The sequence below is a fragment of the Lepidochelys kempii genome, chromosome 3 (genome assembly GCF_965140285.1).
Source record: "Lepidochelys kempii isolate rLepKem1 chromosome 3, rLepKem1.hap1, whole genome shotgun sequence".
In the NCBI taxonomy this organism is placed as follows: domain Eukaryota; kingdom Metazoa; phylum Chordata; order Testudines; family Cheloniidae; genus Lepidochelys; species Lepidochelys kempii.
Genome location: NC_136382.1, coordinates 115,919,613 through 115,945,541, shown reverse-complemented (window position 1 = coordinate 115,945,541; position 25,929 = coordinate 115,919,613). Strand labels below are relative to the sequence as shown.

The 25,929-nt window shown below is 42.2% G+C and overlaps 1 protein-coding gene across 1 annotated transcript in view; it reads right to left on the bottom strand.

The window, feature by feature from the left end:
- The window catches only part of CCDC170 (coiled-coil domain containing 170), an 80,462-nt gene that overhangs the window by 29,031 nt on the left and 25,502 nt on the right, over positions 1-25,929 (bottom strand). Inside the window, 4 exon segments of the mRNA XM_073337669.2 lie at positions 3,761-3,961; positions 15,963-16,280; positions 21,605-21,790; positions 23,879-24,023. Coding sequence (XP_073193770.2) covers positions 3,761-3,961; positions 15,963-16,280; positions 21,605-21,790; positions 23,879-24,023 — 850 coding nt within the window.

Below are 25,929 nucleotides of genomic sequence, written 5' to 3'. Positions count from 1 at the left end.
TACATGGACCCTTGCAGCAATACTTGAAAGGAAAATGCAGGTAGTAGAGATGAGATGCTTCCTTAAAATCCTGGGCATCTCCTACTTCGACCACATCACCAATGAAGAGGTCCGGAACATCATCACCCAATGCGCTGGGTCATATGAAGGCCTCCTGAAGACCGTGAAGAAGTGCAAGCCGAAGTGGTATGGCCATGTAATAAGATCTGGCCTATCCAAGATCACCCTCCAAGGGACAGTACAGGGGAAGAGAAGAAGAGGTAGACAGAAGAAGAGATGGACTGACAACATAAAAGAGTGGACAGGAATGGACTTTGCGGAGACTCAAGCACTGATACACAATCATCATGGGTGGAGACAATTGGTTGATTGCTTATCAGTGATGGTGCCCCAATGACCAATGTGGTTATGGGAGTGATGATGATGATGAATCATCAAGAGGCACAAGGAATCAGTAATCTTGCTCATGTAAGGAGATTAGCTTCTAGACCTACCGCTTGGCTGAGAATCCTGCCAGCCTCTCTCTCCTAGGGCTTGTCTTCACATACAGCACTACAGCACACTGCTGCGATTTAGTGAAGATGCTACTACGCCAGTGGGAGAGCTTCTCCCATTAGCGTAGTTAATCCACTGCTCCAAAAGGCAGTAGTTAGGTTGGCAGAAGAAGCTCTCCCATCAGCATCGCGTTGTCTACACAGGGGGTTAGGTCAATGTAACTACCCCTGAGTGACATAGTTATATTGATATAGGTCTGTAGTCCTGTCACTAGGGCCCTGAAAAAAAAAAATAAGGCTTAGTGCAAATGACTTAAAAAGAGTATTTTGTTGAACATGTCTGGTGTTAGTAACTTCTCTGTAAGAACTCAGATTGAAAAGAAAAGCATGGTTAGGCAGTGTTAATGGCTACCATCAAGCAGGTCTTTGATCTATAGACAATCACAGATTTGGTTAATGATGATAGGTGTGCGCAAAGCGCCCTTCTTTCAGGCTAAGTGGAAGGAGCAATTCAACTCTTTGATGTAGTGAGATAGCTGGAGACAACAGAAGCCACCACCTAAGGCAACATGCCGCATGTTGAGTCCTGATCAGAAGCTAAGCCATATGGTTTGAGGGATTTCCTTGGGACAGGCTGCAAATGCAGTGGCTAGGGGGTGTTTGGCATGGGGGGGTGTGTGTGTTTGTGCATGTCTGCTTACTTTAAAAAAGCCAGTGGACAGGGAGAGAAACAGTGGTGACCCTGAGAGGGGACAGAAAGATCAAGTTCCTTGGGCACAGAACTGACCGGAGGGGTAGACTTGGAAATCGTGAGCAAGAAAACTACCTGTTTGTTTCTACTGTGTTCAGGGAAACAGGACATTGTTTACATGTTTGGAAATAAACTAGATTGCACCAGAGACTATACCTGACTCATTCATTTCTCCTCCCAGTGGAAACAACCCTGCAATGCCCCTACTATTGGCTAATTGCTCTAGCCAAAGCAGGCAATGATATGCCAACATCTTTGTATAAATATTGGATCCAATCCTAAGCACTGTTAAGAGCTTTTAGCTTCTTGCAGCATTGGGTCCAGTATGTTATCCTGCATGGACTGTCTCTCCAAATTACTGGTCCCTGCTCTTATTGCTGAATACATTTTGTGGGACCCCTAAAAGTTCTATTCAAAGTTAGGCTAATGAATACTTAAGAAATGGAAATCTGAAACCTCAGTTGTTCTTTCTGACTGCTTAAATTATTTATCCAACACATTGGAAAAATTAACATTGGCCAGGAAAGATAACTTGAAACAATACTATTTGATTTGGTGCCATAGGAAAGAACTACATGATATCTCTTCATAGTTTGCATTAGTTATTAACAACCCAGCGTATATTAGCTTGCCATGGAGGTACAAGTAGGGGAAGCCTCGCTGGGTGTAGCAAAAGAAGGGTAGAAACATTTTTAAGGGATGATTTTTCAAATAAACCAGGAATCTGGGAACAACTAGAAGATTTTCTGTGCATTCAGGTGAATTTTAGTTGTTTTTTTTCTATTATTTTCCCTTACCCTTTTCAGAAGGCAATGACATAAAACTCTTTGCAGACAAAGAGCACTAGTCCCTCTGCTGCTACTCATATTTTTGCAAAACAGCAACAGAAGTAAATTAAAAAGATCTTGTTCAATTTCATGGCTGCCCTTGGCATCCAGGAGTGTGAAACTGTCAAGAATCTTTTCTGATTAATGCTGCTGCTAGTTGGGAATATGGAGCATACGAATGTCAGCAGAGGCAGGAACTGGAGCTATTCATTGAGGAGCGGAACCCAAAATATAGAGACTGCTGATGGGTGGCAGAGTAGCGAAGAAAGACCTCTTCCTCACACCACCTCCTTGCAGCAGACATCTGGAGACAAGTAAAAAAATGAAAAGCCTCTTCCCTTATGGGGGAAGTGGGAGGATTAAACAGAAAGCTCCATCTCCCTTCCTGTAGCTAGAGGTGGAGGTTAAAATTTACCAAAATTTGCTGTATTAGCAAGACACTGATACGAAAGGTGGAGGACCAGTGTCCAGAACAGCTGTCTGGTAGACAGCTCAAAACAGTCACCGGCTTCGCACCAAAGCATTGGTCCTGGACTGATGACCTGGACACCTACCTTTAACTTTCTTCTCTACCTCTCTGGCTAGTTAGTTTAGTCCTTTAGGTATCAGTTAACATTTCAAGTCCTTATTTAAAAGTTTTATATGCCCCAAAGCACCAGCATGTGAACTCACAGTTTGAGTACTCACTAAAACAGGGATTCTTAAACTTTTTCTCTCTGAGGCCCCTCTTGACAGGCTATAAAGACTCCAGAGCTCAGCAGGGGAGGGGGGCTTCAGGGCAGGGGCCTTGGGCATAGGCATAATTTGACTTCTGTTTGGGGGGGCAGGAGCCAGCGGGGCTCAAGACACCTCCACATGGCAGGGTCCAGAGAGGAAGTGCCACCTCCATCCCCTGACTCACCTTAGCTGGCCACCCAGACTGTCTGGGTTGGGGGTGGGGGGGACGCAACCAAAAATTATAACTTAATTATAGCTTAGCTCAAAAAGTTTGAAAATAGCTTAGGGTACAGAGAGGGGGTGGCTAGGGGCTGTGTGCAGGCAGTGGGGTAGCTCAGAGTATAGGGAAAGGGGTATTAGGGGCTGTGTGCTGGGAGGGTTCCCCTGCAGTCCCTGTTCCCGGAGGGGTCTGCCAGCCACGGAGCCAGGTTGCCTAACCAGCTGCCTCTGTGGGAGCAAAGGGGGCTGGGACCTGAGGAACAGCTTCAACATGGGGCACCAGCAGGAGACAAGGCAATGCTGCCACTGCCTGCTCCATGACACCAGCCAGAGCAGCAGCTAGCCCATGCTGCCTGGCTCCAGCTTCCTACCTCCAACCTGGCCAGGGGGTGAGGAGAGGAAATGGGGTGGGGGGTATGGAGCTGCCTCCACGGGACTGTCGTGATCTTTCGCTGCAATTGGCGGAGAGGGGCAATGCCCTCCATATCCCCAACTCTGCCCATGGGCTCAGGGCTTCTGCCCCACAGGAAGCACCAGAGCTCAGGGATTCAGCCCCACACCTCCTGGCTTCAGTTCCTCGGGGAGTGTTAGGGGGCGGGGATGGGAGCTTCAGTCACAAGGCCGCGTAGCCCCCTTGAAAGGCTGCGGACCCCTGATTGAGAACCGCTGCACTAAAATACAATAAAGACGCTCAGCTATATCTCTGGCTTGTGAAAAACATTCCCACAAATGGAAATAACCTATGTTGTTACTTTTTGTTTCTCAAGCTTCAGATCATCTCGCATCACGTCTCCAGACACCAACTCCCCATCCAGACGCATCAATTGCTCCTGGAGTGTCTCAAATTGTTTTTCTGCTTTCCTGGCCTTTTGCAGAGCCTCCTGATGCAATCTCGTCTGATTCTCCAGCTGCTCAGTCAGTTTAGCGATTTGGGCTTCAAGCTGGGACACCATCTGGGAAACAAGAAAACCAACAAGACAGAGACTGAGTTAACTTGACATATACATGGTAGAGGCACAAGAAAGATGCATCCCCAAGCTACCAAACAGTGGAAGATTTCCCACTTATAAATAAACAATTTTTTTAAAAGAAAGGAAACAAACTCACAATATAAACCAAAAATCAGAAAAAATGTTGTATGCAGTGTTCTTGTAGCTGTGTTGGTCCCAGGAAATTAGAGAGACAAGGGGGGTGAAGTAATAACTTTTATTGGACCAACTTCTCTTGGTGAGAGAGAGGCAAGCTTTCGCGCTTACCGAGCTCTTCTTCAGAAAAAATGATAGAAGCTGCTGGGGAAAAAATGCTGCAGTGAGCTACTGAATCAGAAATGGAGAACACCACAAAGACCTGATTATCTATGCCTACGCTGCCAAATAATTTGAAGTAGCTAAGTCTTTTGTAAATGGTTTCAGAGTGGTAGCCGTGTTAGTCTGTTCCCCCCAAAACAATGAGGAGTCACAGGTGCCACAAGGACTCCTCATTCTTTTGTAAAAGTTAATCCAGACACTCCGTGATCATTCCAGAACACCCATTCACCCTAAATTTCATCCTAGGGTATAAAACACAAACTTTTCTGTCCTGAAATGTGGAGTGTTTAGATTAACATTTACAAAGATGTTAGCTAACTTGAGTGAATTGGTAATCAATTTCAATTAAATAGGGCCACAAATTCCAGTCTGCATATAATCTGGAAAAACGGAACATTTTAGAAAGATTGACTAATACATTTTAATTAAGTGCGTTTTACAAACATGTTACTCCCTAGTGTAGACAGTGTTAAAAAAAATTAAAATGTGTTTGCTTGTCCTGGTCAACATTAGAGAACCTAGGGTTCACCAGGGACAACTGAAATTTCTTTTAAAGATGTCTCCACTCAGTGTTACTGTGCTGTTAAGCACCACTTGATTAAAATGAGTTTGCTGAACACATTTTCTTCTAAAGCGGATAAGAACTAAAACTCACAATATAAACCAAAAATCATTTAGCTGTTCTCTATTAACTTGACAACACTTATGTGATTCGCTAACCAATAAACTCAATGGAATGGAATTAAAAAATGAATTGTTTAATAACAGGAAATAGCAACAAGATGGCTAATTACAATGCTGCCAAATGCTAAATTACTTGGCCATATTCAAAAGGTTGTTTTTTTTCCCCTCTCATTTTATTTTCCTGTAGCTATTTGGTTTGCATTGCATGTTCATTTTTAATTCCACCCTCAGATACTCATCCAACAGTCCCTTCATTTCTAGCATCTGTTGGCCTCATATTTACAAACTGGCCTGGTTCCTGATTTACACACATAAAACTGCCATTAATTTCAGTGACACTTATCAAAATGTAAGGGCTGTAGCCTTGGGTTAGTGTTAAATAAAATGGCACAATTGAACCAGGACCAAAAAGGCTTTAGGGAAATATTGATTGCACACTGAGAGGAATGACCCAACAACAACAAAATACAACCTAAAGAGAAAAAAAAACAACCAATAAACACATTATTTTCTATTGTATGTCACTAAGGGGAACTCTAGCCCTCATTAGATTGGAGGAGAAACTGGTAGCAGGGGAGGAGGAGTCCTCCATCAGGCTGCAGAAACTGCAGCTGCTTTACCTGGTTCATCTTTGAAAGAGGACAGAAGAAAGGCACCCAGCCCCATCCTCTTTTTCTCCTATACAATGACATCCAGGAGGCTGCTTGCACACAGCAGAGTTCTGCAACACACTCCCATGCACAATAAAGCTACACTAATTCTGCAGAACAGAGATCTTTTGGGGTGGCAGAGTAAGAGGTGTGGATTCACCTGAGGGCTTATCTACCCTGGAAACGCTTCAGCGGCACTGCTGTAATGCTTCAGTGTAGACACTACCTACACTGATGGGAAGGGTTCTCCCATTGGTGTACGTAATCCACTTCTCCCTTTGACCTAGTCTACACAGAGGGTTAGCTCGGCTTCACAACATCACTCATGGGTGTGGATTTTACACACGGCTGAGCAATGTGGCTAGGTTGACCTAACTTTTTAGTGTAGACCAGGCCTCAGTGAGTGAAATATGCATCTCGTGATGTTGCCACTCAAATGTTGCCATTTATTTCAATTGGAAAAGCATTAGGGCTTGATTCAAAACCCATTAAATCAACAGACATTCCCCGGCTTCAATGGGCTTTGGATCAGGTCAGTCCCATAATTGCGAAAGTATGTACTGTGTTTGAAGAGGACAACCCATTTATTCTTAGGGCCTGTCTACACTATGACTGCTATAGTAGCACAGCTACAGCATTGCTGCTGGGCCACTCTATGGCCCTGGGGAGATTCTTCCTACCTAGATGGAAGGGGTTTTTCCACCGATGCAGTTAATCCCCCTCTCCGAGGAGTGGTAGCTAGGCTGATGAAAGAATTCTTCACATCCCTGAGCTACACAGCTGGGTGGATCTAATTTTTAAATGTAGACCAGCATTAGATTCTTCAGTCATTACACTGGGGAAAGAACTGTGGAGTTTAATAGTACTTTTGCCTGTAATATGACTATAGGTGTGGTCCAGATTAAGTAAAAATATCTGAACCCTGCTGACACTTAGAGTGCTCAAGACCTGATCTAGTAGTTTTAAAATGATTGTGATTTTAAATTTTAACTGCTGTAGGACAATAATTAATAGCAACATCTCTTTCCCACAACAGACTTTATAATACTGGGCACTTGTCATTTTATGTGTTGATTTCTTTTTAAAAGGACATACCTCTGGGCTTTCTACAGATTAAATTACACTTGTAACAGATTCAATTACTGCCAGGCATTGGTCCATTTCACCGGGTTAAATACCCAATTGCAGAAAGGTTTGCAGCAATTTTTAGCCAGACACATTCATTATCTATTATAAGCTGACTGGAATACTGAGAAGTCATCCAGGTAATAGGATAGGCTAATGTGTAGGCAATTAAAGCTCTAAAAATGGCCTCTTTTCTGTCACCTCATTGAAGACATTTAATCCCTTCACTGACCATCCGGGTGCAAAGTATATACACTCCATCTTAAACTTTGATTCAAATCCTAGAAAGGGACTGGTTGGTACAGAGTTCCAGTGGGACCCTGCCCAGGCTAAAAGGTTAGCGCAGGCATATAACTTTGTAGGATTGGAGCCTTACATTAAGATTTGAAAAACAATTACACTTTCTACATTCATGAGTGTGTTGCCGGCACCCAGTGCCGAGAGGCAAAACAACAGCAGGGGTTTGTTACCCGGTGTGCTTTACTTAATAATTACAACGGGGTGGAGAAGCAGAAAAGTTTATCTGCAGCTGCAAACAAGGTACAGGGAGAATAGAATTTTAAATTCTGCACACCAGAGCAGGTTATTACACACACTTTTATATTTTTTAATGCTACTGCACTACACATTAGCCAACTAAAACTTTGCACAAATACTTTGCCTTTTTTATATGAGTTACAACAATGTTTATTTTTTGCAACCTTTAACAAGCAGTTTTAGCAACTTAAACAACCAGCACATTTTGTCTGGCCTTGTAGCTGTTTATTATTTTTAACTTGGCGTTAGCAAACCTTACACTATAAGGCATTATTTGCGGCTGCAACATTGTTTTAAGAGCAAAAGAGCTTACTTAAACCAGCCAGGCCTGAATTTTATTAAGGGGGGGGATTAAGAAGAAACCCTTAGGTCTTTAGCAGGGAGACTTTCTTGACTCTTATGGCCTTCCATTCCCTTGACTTAAGTAGTGGCCATGCCCTGGGGTCTCCAACAAGTGCGTGCAAGAGAAACACAGAACAGCCTACACTCTCTTGGGAATGATTCCTTTCAGAACATGCTCAAGTCCTTTCTCACATAGTTATTTCAAGGTTTGACCTTCATAAAGAAACTCTCCTGAGAGAAGCAGTCCATACTTCTTTATTAGAGTGCTTCACTTTGGGACAAGGCAGATAAATTAACTCCTTGTCCCCCATACCTGTGACAGATAGTTGCCAAATTATAAAGTTTCTTCAGCTTGCACGTTCGACTTTTTTTTTGGTATCTTTGTATTTACTGAGTTCAGTGGTAATTGATATATAGCTAAAAATCCTCCCCACGTTTTTTTTATTTAGAAAATGATGAAAAAAAAGTAACAAATTTACAGGGGCAGAAAGCAAAGAAAGGAAAAGGGAAGATTTGCTCTTCTCTCCCCTTTATTATTTTAAAGATGAAATAAAAATACTATGGAGGCACAGGCTGTAGCTCCATAGTTAAGGCCAACATGAGTTTTGCATTTAAAGCAGGGGTGCCCAGTTGTGGCACCCAAACAACCTTCATTCTGCCCTGTAGTGACACTAAGAGTATGTCTACACTGAGAGGCGACACATGGGGCGGTCAAACACCCTCCCTCCTGAACCTTTAAATTGTGCCCACCTACAATATCAACATTTGCATGTTGCCTCTGTAACAAGGTGTGGTGTTAATTCAGATTAGCTAACCCTGCTGGAGGAATTTGGGTTGAAACAGCATGGCAACACAGCTTTTAACTTGGTTCAGCAGCTCAAGTACAACCCTGAGCTGCCCTAGAGGCTTCAACTTGAGCAGCTAACCCAGGTAAAAAACCAAGGTGCTGCGTCTTCACTGTTATTTGAACCCAAGTTAGCTAATGTAGGTTAGCTAATCCAAGTTAAAACACATCTTTTCATGTAGTGTGTAATGTAGGCGTGAGGATTTTAAACAATCTAATGTGTCTTTAGAAAACAATTTAATCTAACATGCAACTTCAACAACTATTATGCATTAATTACAATTGTCTAGTTACAACATGATGATACTATAGGGCAGAGTTAAGTTTGCTTAAAGAAAAGTGCATCTCCATACCTTCATGTTTGGATTTCTTACATTCAACTTTCACTCTGAATTTCCTGGGTTTATACCACTTATTTTGGGGACAATTATGCCCCTATAATGGTTTTAACCTAAACATCTCATATGTACTTCCAAAATTAACTTCATTTAAACACAGATTTTCTGTTGGAAAATATACACACACGTACATGTGATACTACAGTTCTTACCTTTAAAACATCTTAAATGATTTTGCCTTCTCTGGTACCTTTGAAAAATCAATATACTGCAATGGAGAAACCATTCTCTTTTGCCATGGTTATCAAAATAAAGCAACTGTTAAGCAACTATACCATACCATAGTGGTAGTTTATTTTGAAAACTACTCTTCCTTAAAAAGAGTCCTCCAATAAGCTTTACCTGCAGCTTTGGACAGTCTAACTGTGGGTCACTTTTTCAGTGTGTAGAGCCATAGTTTTCCATCATGAACCTCAAATACCTCTGTATGTATACCCTTCAGGCCGTTTGGTTCTCCCAATACCCATACTGGCCAAGCCTGCCTCCTTGCAGCAATGTTTACTTTGTACTTGGGCTGTCTCATCCTTAAGATTCTGGTTTTCAATGTCAGAATTAGTTGCTCTTCTAGGTAGCCACAAGTGATTGTCCCAAACTAACAGTATCCAAGGCCCAGTTCAGGTTACTTTGAATTTAAGTTGATATTATTGTCACATCAGAAAATGGAAAGATCATCATAAAATAAAACTTATGTGGAAATAAACTCATTGAATCAAACACTACAAAAAGCAATGCTTAGTGAGAACAAAGCTCAGTGTACAAAGTACTGAAATATTATCTATATAGCACAGCAGAAAAACTTCTTGCTCTCCCTCAACCTACAGCTGTCCATTTCAGCTGTCTAGAAGAAAGCTCACTCACATGTTCAGCAAGGTAGGGGCAGGGGTGGAGGTGGGTGTGTACCTTCATTTTATGGCCTTTTGCTTAGGTCATTAGCATGCACCATTTCCTCACCTTGAACAGTAATTAACTTTTGACTTGTTTTCCAATAAAATTAAATATATTCATTTTCAGATGCCAGCTTATGCTAAACAAACAATGCCACTTTATGTTTCCCAATACATATGAACATTTAAGCAATACTGGGTCTGATTCTGACTTCACTTAAACTGGTATAAAACAGATGTACTGTAATGTCCAAGTCACTTGAGTTATGTGGGTACAAACAAGATCAGAGGCAGACTCAGTATCTTTAAGTACCTACACCTCCACTGTCATACAGAGTTTTTTGTTTAACTTGCTAACAATCCAAACAGAAGGAATGTTTTGGGAAAGTTCCTATCTGGTCAGGGCTGCAAAGTCACACAGCAGAAATAAGATTAATTCAGATAAGAGACACCGGATACATTTTGGTGTCAGACAGACTCATGTAACAATATTAAATGAAAAAACCTTACCCTTAAGGTTCAATTAAAACTGAACTCTCAAATCCTCAAAAGAAATTCCACACATTGATCTTTTAACAACAAGTCAGGGAAGCAAATTCATTATGGTATGTGAACTATCCATGCGGCCATAAAGGGAGAGTGCCTAAATAGAGTATGGAGGAACTTCTACACCAGTGTCCAGTCAGGGATCCGTGAGTTTGTTCTACAGCTTCCTGTGGATCTCTGGTCCACATCTACACAGACAATGCAAACACTGCTCTCTGCATTTTTTGTGCTATGTCAAGCTTCTCGGAGAGGAGCTGACATAGCACACATAGGACCCAGGTCATGGATTTCTGAAGGAAAGTTTTCCTTCTTCTCTATGGAAGCTTTTTCATCAAAGGGATTTAGCCTCACATGAAATAATTTTCTACTGGAAGATTATGTTATCTTTTGTTAGGTTTGAAGTTACTCCCATTTGATGCACAATCTGATTATACAAGCAAGTCAGTAAAAGCAAGCATTTGCACAATAACTGCTCTGTTACAACCATCAGCTGTTCAAACCAGAAAGCACAATACATATTTTACTTGTATGGGTGTGGTTAAATGTATGCTAGCAAGATTAAATATACAGACAAGATTTTTTAATATCAGAGCATAAATTAAGGCTCCTGGATCTAAATAAATGGCCTAATAAGAGGCCTAATTTTTAGAGGTATGAGCACCCAAGAATTCCTATTAAACTCTGGCCTGATTTTCAATGCGAGTGCTCAGCACTTCTGAAGAGCAAGAACCTTTACCTTAAGGTGCCGATTTCTGAACACAGAATCTTAGAAATGTAGGGCTGGAAGGGGCCTCAAGAAGTCATCAAGTCCAGCCCCCTGCGCTGAGGCAGAACTAAGTAAACCTAGACCATCCCTGACAGGGGTTTGTCCAACTTGGTCTTTAAAATCTCCAATCATGGGCATTGATCCTATTCCAGAGTGTGACGGGACACACCCTCATTCTGGTACAGAGGAGACTAAACAAACTCTTCCTGGCCTCTTTAGCACTAACAAGGCACACTTGCAAGGTTTGTTCAGCCTGGAAGGGGAAGAGCTTAAAAGAAGAAAACTTACAGCAGGAAGGGACAGTGAATAGGAAGAAGGCTGCTCTGTCTTACTGCTGGTAAGAGAGGTGGTCCAGCCAAGGAGGGGACGGCCATAGGATGTACTGCTTACGAAGCTGGCCTGACTGGCAGCAAAGCAGTATGCCCCAGGAGGAGAGGCAAAAGGTAAACCCCACAAAGGGGCAATCGACTCTGACAGACGAGGCCCATAGGGTTAAATCCCAAGAGACTGCCTGAGAGACTGGCCATCTTTTCAGCCAGATCCTCTTCTGTTGCAAGGAGAGGAGAGGAGGATGAGACAATCCTTTGCCCGTGTCTGTTTCCCTCAGAGAGCTCCCCCAACTGCTGCCAACTGGGGGAAGAGAGAGAGAGTAAATGAGAGAGTGGGACCTGGTAGGGGGAGGTGGGATTCAGGGAGCCCCTGCGCCCCACACAGACCTTAGCAACCCTTACAGTTAGAAAGTTTTTCTTAATAACTAACCTAACTCTTCCTTGCTGCAGATTAAGCCCATTACTTCTTGTCCTAGCTTAATGGACATGGAGAACAATTGATCACAATCCTCTTTACAACAGCCCTTCACATGTTGAAGGCTTATCAGGTCCCCCCTCAGTCTTTTCTCACTAATTAAACCATGCCCAATTTTTTAACCCTTCCTCACAGGTCAGCTTTTCTAAATCTTTTTATCATTGCACACATACAAAATGGGAAATGACTGCCTACGAAGGAGGACTGCGGAAAGGGATCTGGGGGTCATAGTGGATCACAAGCTAAATACGAGTCAATGTAACGCTGTTGCAAAAAAAGCAAACATCATTCTGGGATGTCTTAGCAAGAGTATTGTAAGCAACACACAGGAAGTAATTCTTCCTCTCTACTCCGCGCTGATTAGGCCTCAACTGGAGTATTGTGTCCAGTTCTGGGCGCCACATTTCAGGAAAGATGTGGACATACTGCATACTGAAACAGGTCTCGGCCAAGCTAATTCTCATAGCTCTAGTGTGGCACCAGTCTCTGCTGAGAGATGGTTGTGGCACAACGCCCACATCAATGGATTAATAATTTCCATGGAATAGATATATTCCACCTGATCTGTGTATATGCATGTGTTAGAAAATTGAGTGGGATTTCAGTTTTAAACACATAGATGCTTTGTGGCATATGGTGTTACATAGGGCTCAAATAATAAAGGTGCAGATGGAAGAGAAGACAGGATTCTGAAGAAGGCTAGAGCCTCTTCCAAATGATAGATTATGATGCATAAGTAAGAACAAAAAGGTTGCTGTCTCATTCCTTGCACATATTGTGCAGTCCCCAATGTTCTACTAGAATACAGCAAATATTTTCATTAATGATCTGGAGGATGGCGTGGACTGCACCCTCAGCAAGTTTGCAGATGACACTAAACTGGGAGGTGTGGTAGATATGCTGGAGGGCAGGGATAGGATACAGAGGGACCTAAACAAATTAGAGGATTGGGCCAAAAGAAATCTGATGAGGTTCAACAAAGACAAGGGAAGGTCATGCCTGACTAATCTAATCACCTTTTATGATGAGATTACTGGTTCTGTGGATGAAGGGAAAGCAGTGGATGTATTGTTTCTTGACTTTAGCAAAGCTTTTGACACGGTCTCCCATAGTATTCTTGTCACCAAGTTAAGGAAGTATGGGCTGGATGAATGCACTATAAGGTGGGTAGAAAGCTGGCTAGATTGTCGGGCTCAACGGGTAGTGATCAATGGCTCCATGTCTAGTTGGCAGCCGGTATCAAGTGGAGTGCCCCAAGGGTCGGTCCTGGGGCCGGTTTTATTCAATATCTTCATAAATGATCTGGAGGATGGTGTGGATTGCACTCTCAGCAAATTTGCAGATGATACTAAACTGGGAGGAGTGGTAGATACGCTGGAGGGGAGGGATAGGATACAGAAGGACCTAGACCAATTGGAAGATTGGGCCAAAAGGAATCTGATGAGGTTCAATAAGGATAAGTGCAGGGTCCTGCACTTAGGACGGAAGAACCCAATGCACAGCTACAGACTAGGGACCGAATGGCTAGGCAGCAGTTCTGCGGAAAAGGACCTAGGGGTGACAGTGGACGAGAAGCTGGATATGAGTCAGCAGTGTGCCCTTGTTGCCAAGAAGGCCAATGGCATTTTGGGATGTATAAGTAGGGGCATAGCGAGCAGATCGAGGGATGTGATCGTTCCCCTCTATTCGACATTGGTGAGGCCTCATCTGGAGTACTGTGTCCAGTTTTGGGCCCCACACTTCAAGAAGGATGTGGATAAATTGGAGAGAGTCCAGCGAAGGGCAACAAAAATGATTAGGGGACTGGAACACATGAGTTATGAGGAGAGGCTGAGGGAGCTGGGCTTGTTTAGCCTGCAGAAGAGAAGAATGAGGGGGGATTTGATAGCTGCTTTCAACTACCTGAAAGGGGGTTCCAAAGAGGATGGCTCTAGACTGTTCTCAATGGTAGCAGATGACAGAACGAGGAGTAATGGTCTCAAGTTGCAGTGGGGGAGGTTTAGATTGGATATTAGGAAAAACTTTTTCACTAAGAGGGTGGTGAAACACTGGAATGCGTTACCTAGGGAGGTGGTAGAATCTCCTTCCTTAGAGGTTTTTAAGGTCAGGCTTGACAAAGCCCTGGCTGGGATGATTTAACTGGGAATTGGTCCTGCTTTGAGCAGGGGGTTGGACTAGATGACCTTCTGGGGTCCCTTCCAACCCTGATATTCTATGATTCTATGATTCTATGAAGTGCAGAGTCCTGCACTTAGGATGGAAGAATCCCATGCACTGCTACAGAGTACGGACCGAATGGCTAGGCAGAAGTTCTGCAGAAAAGGACTTAGGGGTTACAGTGGACAAGAAGCTGGATATGAATCAATAGTGTGCTCTTGTTGCCAAGAAGGCTAATGGCATTTTGGGCTGTATAAGTAGAGGCATTGCCAGCAGATCGAGGGATGTGATCGTTCCCCTCTATTCAACACTTGTGAGGCCTCATCTGGAGTACTGTGTCCAGTTTTGGGCCCCACACTGCAAGAAGGATGTGAAAAAATTGGAAAGCGTCCAGTGGAGGGCAACAAAAATGATTAGGGGACAGGAGCACATGACTTATGAGGAGAGACTGAGGGAACTGGGATTGTTTAGTCTGCGGAAAAGAAGAATGAGGGGGGATTTGATAGGTGCTTTCAACTACCGGAAAGGGGGTTCCAAAGAGGATGGATCTAGACTGTTCTCAGTGGTAGCAGATGAAAGAACAAGGAGTAATGGTCTCAAGTTGCAGTGGGGGAGGTTTAGGTTGGATATTAGGAAAAATCTTTTCAATAGCAGGGTGGTGAAGCACTGGAATGCATTACCTAGGGAGGTGGTGGAATCTCCCTCCTTTGAGATTTTTAAGGTCAGGCTTGACAAAGCCCTGGCTGGGATGATTTAGTTGGGGATTGGTCCTGCTTCGAGCAGGGGGTTGGACTAGATGACCTCCTGAGGTCCCTTCCAACTCTGATATTCTATGATGGAATTCATTTCCATCAGTTCCTTCTTCCTTTTTTTGAAAAAAGCTAGGAAGTTCTATACAAAACAGCTGCATTAAATGAATATTAAGGCTACAAAGTAAAGCAATCAAATGTTAGGAAATGCCAAAATTAGGGCTGTCTATTATTAGGGCTAGATTTTGTACTGCACCTCTCAGGAGCATCCCTGGAGGAGGAGCTCTAAAGCTACCTTGGTGCCTCCTCAATTCTGCCTGCTCCAGGAGCTGGTGCCGACATTAAGACTGCTCTTACAACAGCCTCCCCATAGCTCCCAATGAAGTGTTTCTTGGTTCAAAACAGCTGTAGTGATGAACATAACAGCCACCCCCTCACCAGGGTGTTGCAAGGGCTGTCAGAGTGGTGTACAGGTGTCACAAGGGGGCTATGATCTGGCCTTCGATCTTTACTTATGTGATCACTTCTTATTTTTTCCTCTCACAGAACCCATGACTTATTCACTGTGCACGATGGACTGATCAGTGAAGGAGGCAGATTTTTTTTCTTCATTGTTTAATGTATGGTCCTGTGCCTCATACACCGCACAACATCAAAACTCAGCTCAGAGAGGAATTTTTCCTTCATTCATGGACTTTCCTATGATGCCACGCACAGGCACATCTGATCACCTAATGTTACTGAATTTACTTTCAGAATAACCCTGTGAGCACTCCATTTTACAGATGGGGGAACTGAGGAACAGAGTGATCAAGTAATTTACCCAAAGTCACACCAAAGTGAGAACCAGTTCAGTGTCTTAAAGACAAGAGCATCCTTTCCCCTCCCTGAGGATGCCTGTCTTACTTCCTGACTACATCAGCTTCATAACAAACTCTACGTCTTCGGTGAATGATCCAAAGTTGCTCTAGGCTCAGGCCTGTCCAATGTGCATACTGAATTAGGCAGAAGTCCTGTGGAAAAAATATTATAGGACCACATTATTTAAGATTCTATCATAAATGCAACACATACATGCAGAGTACGGAATTATAGCTAATATGGAAAAGGAGCCATACAAAAATCAAGCAGACTGAACAGGTACAGAAGCAATCCACTTACTATCTTTTTGCTCTCTTCCCTGTGGCCCAGTTCTCGAATTCTCTCCATGATGGCCTCCTCAGAGGATTTAACTGTTACAGAACTGTTGCTGAGAAGGGTAGCAACTTGCTCTTTAAAAGCACTCAGCAGGCTCTGAGCAGTCCTGGCCTCCTCAATGCTGCTTTTCAGACTCCCATCCATCTCATTGGAACATCTCTTCAGGTGGTGCAGTTCCTGCTTTGAGGCTTCCCAAGCTCTCTGGCTAGCAGCAAGCCTATCTTGGAGGCTTCTGATCTCCTTCTCTAGACTCTGTTTGGCTGTTAAAGCACTGTCCAGATCCTAAAATACAAAAAACATAAAACAAGGCTTAATACAGGTCAAAAATAAGGAATGGGGACTAAATGGCTAATTTTCAGCATGGAGAGGTGACTAGCAGAGAGGTGCAGGAACGAGTAGCATTAGGACCAAAGTTGTTCATTATGGGCCCAATCTTGCAAGTCCTTCACAGACAGAATCCCTGTTGAGGTAAACAGGACTCCCACATGCATTTAGTATCAATTATCTTCAAGGTATAGTGAATGGGGAAGTAAGATTTGAAGATGACACAAAATTACTTAGATCTATAAATACATTGCTAGATTGTGATGACTTTCATTAAGAAAAAACAGTGACTGGGAAACTCAGTGGTGGATGAAATTTAACATAGACAAGTGCTGGTAATGCACACTAGAAGAAATGGTGTAAAAATTTAAAAACTACTTGCATATACTGATGGGGTCTAAATTAGTGACACAGGAAAAGATCAAGGCAACATCTCAGCACACTCCATGAAGACATCTGAATAATAGACCCACAGGGGTTTAAAAAAAAAAAAAGTGACAAATGTACCAGGATTATTTCCACACAAAACAGGGGAGTGCCTAAATGAGAAAAAGTTATAATAGTATATAAGGAAAGTGCAAATATTCAAATGCTGATTGGCTGCCTCATCTCAAAGAAAGCATAGATGAGAGAGGGAGGTGGAGAGATGAAGACTAAATCACATTAGAAGCATGATGGGGAGACTTTCAAAGAAGGAGAAATTTAAAAACTGGGACTATGTAGGGCCACATCATGCCCTGGTGAAAGTAGCAAAATTCCTACTACTATGGGGCCAAAGTTGTCAAAAGGAGGTGAGGAATGTCAATATCAAACTAGCCACCTGTCCCCTTAAGCCTACAGCTGCCCCAGTGTGTGAATATTGCTCAGTCTGGGAAAGGACACAGCACCTGTGATCAAGTTCTGGCCTTGACCACCTTTATCAAAAATGGTTTTCAACAAAATCTAAAGACAGGAGCCATCTTCTTGGATTTGACCGCCGCCTATGACACAATTTGGCACAGAGACCTTTTGTTTAAACTCTCTCAAGTTGCCTGCACTGGGTGTTCGAAGTAATAGAGCTCCCTTTCTCCGACACAGGAAGTGTCAAATCAATGACCTCCCTCCAGGCTCAGTTCTTTCACCAGTACTGTTCAATGTGTACATCAATGACCTGCCAGCTATGCTCTCGCGCAAGTTCATCTATGCCGACATCATCTGCTGTAGCCACCAACCTGTCCTTCTCAGAAATTGACAAGGTCTTGAATGAAGATGTGAAGCTTATGGCAGAGTATTGTAGTCAATGGCACCCACTGCCGAGCTTTTCTAAGACTGTTTCTAGTGTATTCCATTTGAATAATGCAAATGCAAGCCAGGAGTTATACATTTTCCTCAGTGGCCAATGCCTGCAGCATGATCCAAAACCAGTTTGGCAAAATCAGTGTGACATTGGATAGATCATTAACATACCACAACCATTGAGGAAGATGGCAGACAAAGTCAACAGTCAGAACAACTTGCTCAGAAAATTGGCTGGTTCGACCTGGAATGCAAGCGCCCAGAAGCGCAGATCATCAGCCCTTTCCCTCTGCTATTCAACAGCAGATTACTGTGCTCCTGTCTGGTGTCGCTCATTTCACACAAGGTTGATCGATGTAGAGCTTAACAAAGCTATGCATACTGTTAGCAGGATTCTGTTGCCATGACTACTGATACTTAACATAGCACCACCCCATATTTGCCATGAAAAGGTCTCTGTCACGCTGCTGGCTAAGATCCATGTGAATAGCGATCTGCCATTGTACTCAGACCTCTTCAACCACCCACCAGCTCACCTGTCTTCTAGATGCCTGCAATGGGGTCAGCACCCACCTTTCATGAGCACCCACCATAGTCAACAGTTTCTTCTGCAAGTCTTCAGTCATTCAACCCTCCAGCCGAATCTCACATACTGTCTGTAGGTAGACCAGAACAAACCCCCTCTGATATACACAGTCTTTACCTTCTCCCAGGCCTGGCATGGGGCCATACCTCCAGGGCTTCCTCCCTTAAGACACTGTCTTCCTGAAGCCCTCCCTGGGCTGAGTTCTTGCTCAGTCCCCTCAGCCAGCCAGGAGCTCTTTCTTAGCTCCCCAGGTCCCTGGCTACACTAAGATTTCCATGGTCCCGCTGCTCTTTCAGCCAGCCAGGAACACAGTCCTCTCTCTTCCAGCTCCAGGCAGCAACTGACCGACAACTGTCTCTGCTGCTCCTTTTTATATGGCCCTCCTGGCCCCTGATTGGCTGGTCCTGCAGTCCCTCTGATTGGCCGCTTCCCCTGCAGACACTCTAGGCCACTTGAAGGACTTCTCTTCTGTTCCTCTCTGGGACGGGGTGTGGAAGGATTCTGAGGCCTCCAACTGGGGTCCTGTAGGCCTAGTCCAGCCCGTCACAATGCTCTTTATGCTCATTTATGCCACCACAGGACAGTGGAATCTGCTTGGCGCAATGAGTGGTCAATGATGACAGTCATTAATAACTCTCTCATCAGTTTTGATCTGCCAAGGTGCCTGTGTTCATCTCTGACCTGGTTTCAAACAGGACAGGGCACTGTGCGGCCAATCTCTTTAAATGTGTTTTTTCCAGCGATGCAGTTATGTTAAACTTCAGACTATGTCACATATTGCCGAGTGCCCACTGACTTATTTCGACAACAGGCTACCGGCTCTCCACCTGGCTGATAAGGACACCATTAAATGGCTGGGCATACTGCACATATGCCGATGAGTCTGGACTCTGCAAGTTTAGGGGACATGGCAGGGTAGGTGAGGCAGGACAGCAGCCCTATCTTGCATCCCTATAGAAACATCTTTAGAAATTCCTGAGGAAGTTAATTCTTGAATAGTCCTTCTATGTCCCTTAAAGGGAGGGTACACAGCAGGAATACACAGAAAATGATAGCAAAGGTCCCAAAGGGGCTATGTTGCCATGAGATACTGGAACTTGGCGAATAATGCATAGGGGCTGCTACTCTGTGAATACCCCAAGATCCTGGGAATATTCTCATGCATCTCATTGGATCTCACTGTTGTAGAGCCATGACCCTTGCCTCCTCTTGTGTAAACTCACAGCACTTGCCAAGTAAATTTCCTCTTCTCTGTGATGATCCAGTCATCAGTTTGAGAAAGAGATAGAGGCAGTAGATATGTCAGGGGTATATAAAATAATGAATGGAAAGTGCTGCATATCCTGTGCTGTGAAATAAGAACAAGAAGCCATTCAATGGAAGAGAAAATATTTTAAAACAGACAAAACCAAAAACATGGTTCTGCTTCATTTAATCAGCCTGTGAAACTCTTTGCCCCAGGATACTAATGAGACAAACAGTTTAATAAGATTTTTAAAAGGATTAGAGATTTATGTGAATAAGAATAAACCCTGCAGTCAAACTAGCTGGGATTACAATGTAGCAAGGAATTTAATCCTTCACACTTCAGGGCACTGTTTGATTAACAACTAAGAATGGGAAGGAATTTTCCTTCCCACAAGGTACAACTTTACACGACCAGGTTGGTACATTTACGGGGTGTCATTTGCCTTCTCCAGAAGCATCAGGTTTCAAATGCTGTGGGAGGCAGGATACCAGACTTAATTGATCAGATTTGTTGCAATGTGATAATCCCTGTGTTAAATACATTTCAGAATAAACAAAGAAACAAAACCATATTAATTAGGTTAAATACTGTCATTACTTGTTACTAAACTGATTTTAGAACTAACTGCCAACCAAATCTTGGCATGGTTCCATTTTATTTCCCTCTTCAACTCTAAAGAGGTCCTCTTAACAGAGAAATTATGCCAATGCCAAGAATCAAATTATGGCTATTATAGCAAAGAATGAAGGGAGGTCTATTCCAATTATATTACTTCATCAGTCTGTAGATTTCCTTTCACAGGTGCAGCACAATAGCAGCTAGTCAACATAAGGTTGAGCAATAACCAGTTATGATCTCAGTTTATTTTTTTTAAATTTGCAAACAAATAAAATTGCTTCAAAAGGCCATGGTACTGAAATGACAAATTGGATAAAATAATTCAAAAGGAACACAATTATTGTGCCTCTTTCTCATTTTAAGTGTCATGGGTTATAGCAAACCATTTTTTTAAAAAAAAACTTTCTTTTTAAGAATCATATTTACAAGTCAGCTGATGCATAAATCTTTAAAAAATAAACAAATGCAAGTTGAAAAGTTTAGTAAAATTCTATGTTAAAATTAAATGCTGAGCAGCTTCATAGATATAGTTTATCAGGTCAATATATGTATTTAACACATTTTTAATTATAATTTTTAGGATGGTCTTGCCAATCATAGCAAATGTTGGAACTGCAGATAAGAAAATGCCAATATCTCAGATATTCTGTGTATTCATAAAACATTGTGCATATTACAAGCTGGATCCAAAGCCCACTGAATTCAATGAAAAACTCCAACTGACTTCAGTGGATTTTGAATCATGGATTGTGGAGTCATGCTGCTAGCCAGGATTTCTCGGTGTGCAAGTCAAATGACTATTTATAAAGTATGAGTTTATTATACCATACAAATAATCTGGTGTCTGACAGACAAGATACTTCACTACCAGTTCTGTAAATGGAATCTTTAGGACAACATTTTGCTAAATACTATTCAATGAATTTCTCTCTATTTCTGAAGAATAAATTTTACAGCAGTTTTTTAAAAAAAATCTGGCTCCAATTGCATCTCCAGCTACTCCTGATTCTCTATGGAAGAATACTTGTAAAACTCCCTCAAGCTTACTTCAAGGAATAAAATATGGATTTCTTAGCATACATTTCAACTCATCTATCAGTCTCCTACCTCAGAGTAAAATCAATAGTTCTGTACCTTCATGCTGACTTACACAATTTCCGCCCACCTACCACTTTGAGAAGGCTATAACCAGGGATACAGTTGTTGAACGAGAGTGAAAACATCACTCTATCGGCATATAGGAAACATCAACACTAAAGCAGAGCTCTCTAACAAAAGCATTTTAATCTCCTAATATTCTTGAGACTTCATGAACTTGAAGGTGATAACAGAAAAAATACTTTTTTAAAAACTAAGCATAAAAAAAAAATCTCCAACCAACACCCTAGCCTGATAAGAGTTTTCCAAACTAACTTTTGTTGGTAATAGCATGTGTTGAAATCTTACCATCATTTACTTTCATTTCACACCATTTCTTCCACTGAAAAATGCATTTTTCATTCCTAGAAATAGATCTCTAAACCACACAGACATGCACACTAGAAAATAATTTACCTTGCTAAGCTTGTCCATGTCTTGGGAGTAGACTATGGCCCTTTTCTGCTCTTTGCTGACTTCTGAAACAAGCCTCATGATGGTTTCTCTGCTAGCTTTTGACTCTATCTCATGAACATTGATAGCCTCTGCAAGAGTGGGAATCTTCCCTTTTAGCATTGTATTTTCTTTATGCATCTGATTGACCTAGACAAACATACAATTCAAATAGTACATATTAGTAAAATTCTTACACTGTTTCCAGTTAACAATTGTCTTCACTCATTTAAATGCATTTTCTGTTCCCCATCATCATAAAAAATGTTGTTTGTAAAACCTTTAGGGTCAGATCTATGACTAAGTTCTGCTATTCATTTCCAATGTTTCCTTATAAACAAAGTAGAAAAAGAAGAGAAACTGGAGCCATAATATGCCATGAGAAAAGTATGCCTTAGCATAGCAAATGTTAATTTAGTTTAGTTATCCCCATACAAATTCTCAGCACTAGATCAAACATTATCATCTGGAGGGCTGTTGTCATTTCTGCATGTCCACAATGGTGATAAGGCAGGGCAGAAAATAAAAATAGATTATACAACTATCTTCATGTGGGAAGCAGGCAGCTTTTCCATAAGATTTATGGCTAGCAAGCCTTTGGAATGGGAAACCAGCACAGGACATTGAGAAGTGATTTTACATTTGAAATATTCTGAGTCATAGGGAGCCATGTGATTTGGCAACAGACTCCTCTTGACCTTATGAGAGGGAAAGGCTATCTCCTAAAAAAAGAATTTGGGGAGCTCTTTTGAGCAGCAGCCAGAATTCAGGGGAAGACAAGCCCCAAGCATGATCTTGATCTGTTGAGGTAATGCTGCAGCAACTCCAAGGAGTGTAAAGCTCCACAAGTCTAGAACCCAAGCCTGCAAAACTACCAGGTTACAGTAGCAGCTATAACCAACTTGAACTCCATTTCCCATGACCCACTGTGGACACAGACCATGGGAAGTTCCACCTCAAGAGTCTGACAGACAGCAGCCCCATAGCTCCTGATTGGCTCACTGCCTTATATAAGCCCAAGGAACATTCCAGGAAGCATCCAGGCAACTGGCTCCTCTGCAGCTGACATGACCTTTCCTGCTTGATCTGAACTTCGCCACCTGACTTGAACCTCAAAACCTGACTTAAGACTCTGACCCTTGCTATGGACACTGGCCTGGACCAGACTACAAACTCCTCTGCTACTCCCAGCCTCGGGTTTGCCACTGCTCTGTCCCTTGGCCCTGACTACCCTTGTTGGGATCCTACAAATCTGGGGTGAGGAATATCTCATGACGCTTCAAAATGAGCAGAAAAATACAGGATTATATGTCCCCTTGAATCCTACTTGAATGATGACTAAAGGTGAAGGTGCTCCTATTCTGTCTTTAACTCTAGTCATTGCTGAGAGAAAAGAGACATAGATAAGGGAGGGGAGGGGGGAAATCCAGAACAAATACTCTGTTCTAATAAACACTGTTTTCAGTGTGCCCCTTAGAAGAGAAGTAGAGGTGAAAGACTAGCCAGAGAGTGTAAAAGATGTATTAAAGGTGGGTAGGGGGTGCCGTTGATTTCATTTTCCTGAATGGGAGCTCAGCTTTCAACATTTGGGAAATCGTGGAGGAGAAAGGTATTAAAGATTTTGTGTAGCATTCTCTCAGAACTGTGCGTAATGAATGAATAAGATTCAATTGAACCTTGTAGTAATTGTATGTGTTTTGGTACAGGTTCAGTATTATGGTTGTTTTAGTGTGTGTCACTGAGAATGTTTCTGTTTAATGGCATGACTGCATTAAATGAGTGTTAAGAGTGGTGCCAGAACGGTCATATTGGAATTTTATCGTTTTTAATATTTTTAGACAAGCATTCAATTGTATGTATTTTCTTGAGTTGTACTTTGCAATCATAATTGTAAGTTATAGGAACATACGTAAGGCCTCTCTGAGTTCAATGAGAGCTGTGGGAAATCAGCACCTCTGAAAATCAGGCCTATATTTATGAACACTATTTTACATGGCAATATGCTTGGTATATCCTTATTTGACAACAAAATTCTGATCTTTAACATTTAAGTTGTTTAAACAGGTATTCTCTTTTTCTATTATAAAAGAAAATTGCTGTATTAAATTTTCTACATCAAACCAAATATTTCAAAGACAGTGCACCCTTCTATATTAATATCCATTAGAGCAATACAATGAAGTTAAATATTTAACAAGTCTCTTCAGTATGTAGGAAAAAATAACTGCACATAAACACCTTTGAAATTAAATGTTTGTGTGGTTCCTCTTTTCCTCTGATGTTGACATCCAGGAATCCAGAAAGCTGTGCTAAGAATTCACCATGCTTCCAGCTGATCTTAGAAGCTTGATTCTTGCTTTCTTCACATTCATTCAAATATTTGCTAATCAGCCAAAACAAACACACATCAGGAGGAATATTTAGAAACAGTATTTTTTCAAGCAAAAGGCAAAATTATCCCAAGCTCATTGCTTGGGCATACCTATTCTAGCACAACCTTCACCCAAGTTAAATGTGGTTTAATGCATATACTATGGGCCACCAGGGGCAGGGAGTGTTGTTAGATGGAGTACATTCTGCCCCTAAGAAAGCAAGCGCCTCACAGCCTTATCAAATGATGCCCCTCTGATGACTGGCTCTGAAGATCTCTCTCTTCAGTCCACGCAAGGAAGATGAAACTATGATGTGGTTTGTTTGGTAGTTGTCCTATTGAGGAGTAAAGCACAGGCTGGAAAGGAAGGAAACTCCAGAAGCACCCCCCAATATACACCCTTGGAAAAATACCATATATTAAAATCATGTTCGGTATTTTAATAAATAGCATACATTTTGAAATTGAAATTAATAAAACAATTGCTATATTTTTAAACACACTGGATGAACTACTGGTTCCACATCACCAATTATGCATATTTAAGAGGACACTTAACTCTTTGGTTGATTTTTTTTTTTTTTTTAATTTTTGATGGACAACCTTTACTCAAAGCCCCAAGAGAACAGAAAATTCACATAAAGCCAGAGACTTTCGCCTTGAATTCTGCACAGAAGGGGAAGTTACTTTTCAGGTACAGAAACTGGACTTCTTCAAGACGTGTGGTCCATAAACACATTCCATTGATGGTGCACATATAACTCATGAACCTGAGAGTGGAGTCTTTTGGGTCAGCAGTACTTGTACAACACGCATGTACCCTGCAGCCTTCATGCTCCTGAGCCCTCATGCACCAGCTACCATTTGGTTCCTTCTCACTGCAGAACCCCCAAATAGGGACTTCACGGTAGAGGGGATGGAACGGTGGGAATGTGCATATGGACAACGCATCTCAAAGAACTTCCCATTCTCCTTCAGGTGATTGTCCATATCCATATACCACTGCTGGTAACTCCCAAGCAGTGACTGTGTTAAGGAGGTGGGAACTAAGTGTAATTATTTAAACAGAGTGAAGAACTGCTTTACTCTTTGGGCCTGGAGGCCTCAGTCAGGATGTAGTGTCTTGGGAATATGCACGTTGATGCCCAAGTGGCTGCTTTACAAATGCAGTAGAACTAGGGTGACCAGATATCCTGATTTTATAGGGACAGTCCCAATATTCTGAACTTTGTCTTATATAGGTGCCTATTACCCCCCACCCCGTCCCAATTTTTCACACTTACTATCTGGTCACCCTAAGTAGAACCTCAGAGTTACAAACATCTCGGGAATGGAGGTTGTTCATAACTCTGAAAAACACATTATGGTTGTTCTTTCGAGTTTACAGCTGAACATTGACTTAATACAGCTTTGACACTTTACTATGCAGAAGAAAAACGCTACCTTTAACCATCTTAATTCAAATGAAAACAAGAACAGAAACAGGTTCCTTACCTTGTCAAGTTTTTTTTTTTAAAACCCCCCTCCCCTTTTTTTAAGTAGTTTACATTTAACACAGCACTGTACTGTATTTGCTTTTTTAATTTGTGGCGGCTGCTGCTGCTGCCTGCATACTTCCGGTTCCAAATGAGGGGTGTGGTTGACTAGTCAGTCCATAACTCTGATGCTCATAACACTGAGGTTCTACTGTGTTTGATAACGGTAGACTTCACAGTGAGGCTGCTGCTACGACTTGCACTCTAAGGGAGTGACCCCTGATATCTGGTGGATCTACCATGGCCACTTCGTGGCATGTTTGAATACCATCAGAAATTCAGTTTTATAGTATCTGGGATGAACTTGCAGAACCTTTTGACATCTCTGTGATGGAGATTAACATGAAGTCTTAGTGATTTTCTAAGTACTTCTGTTCTGTTTA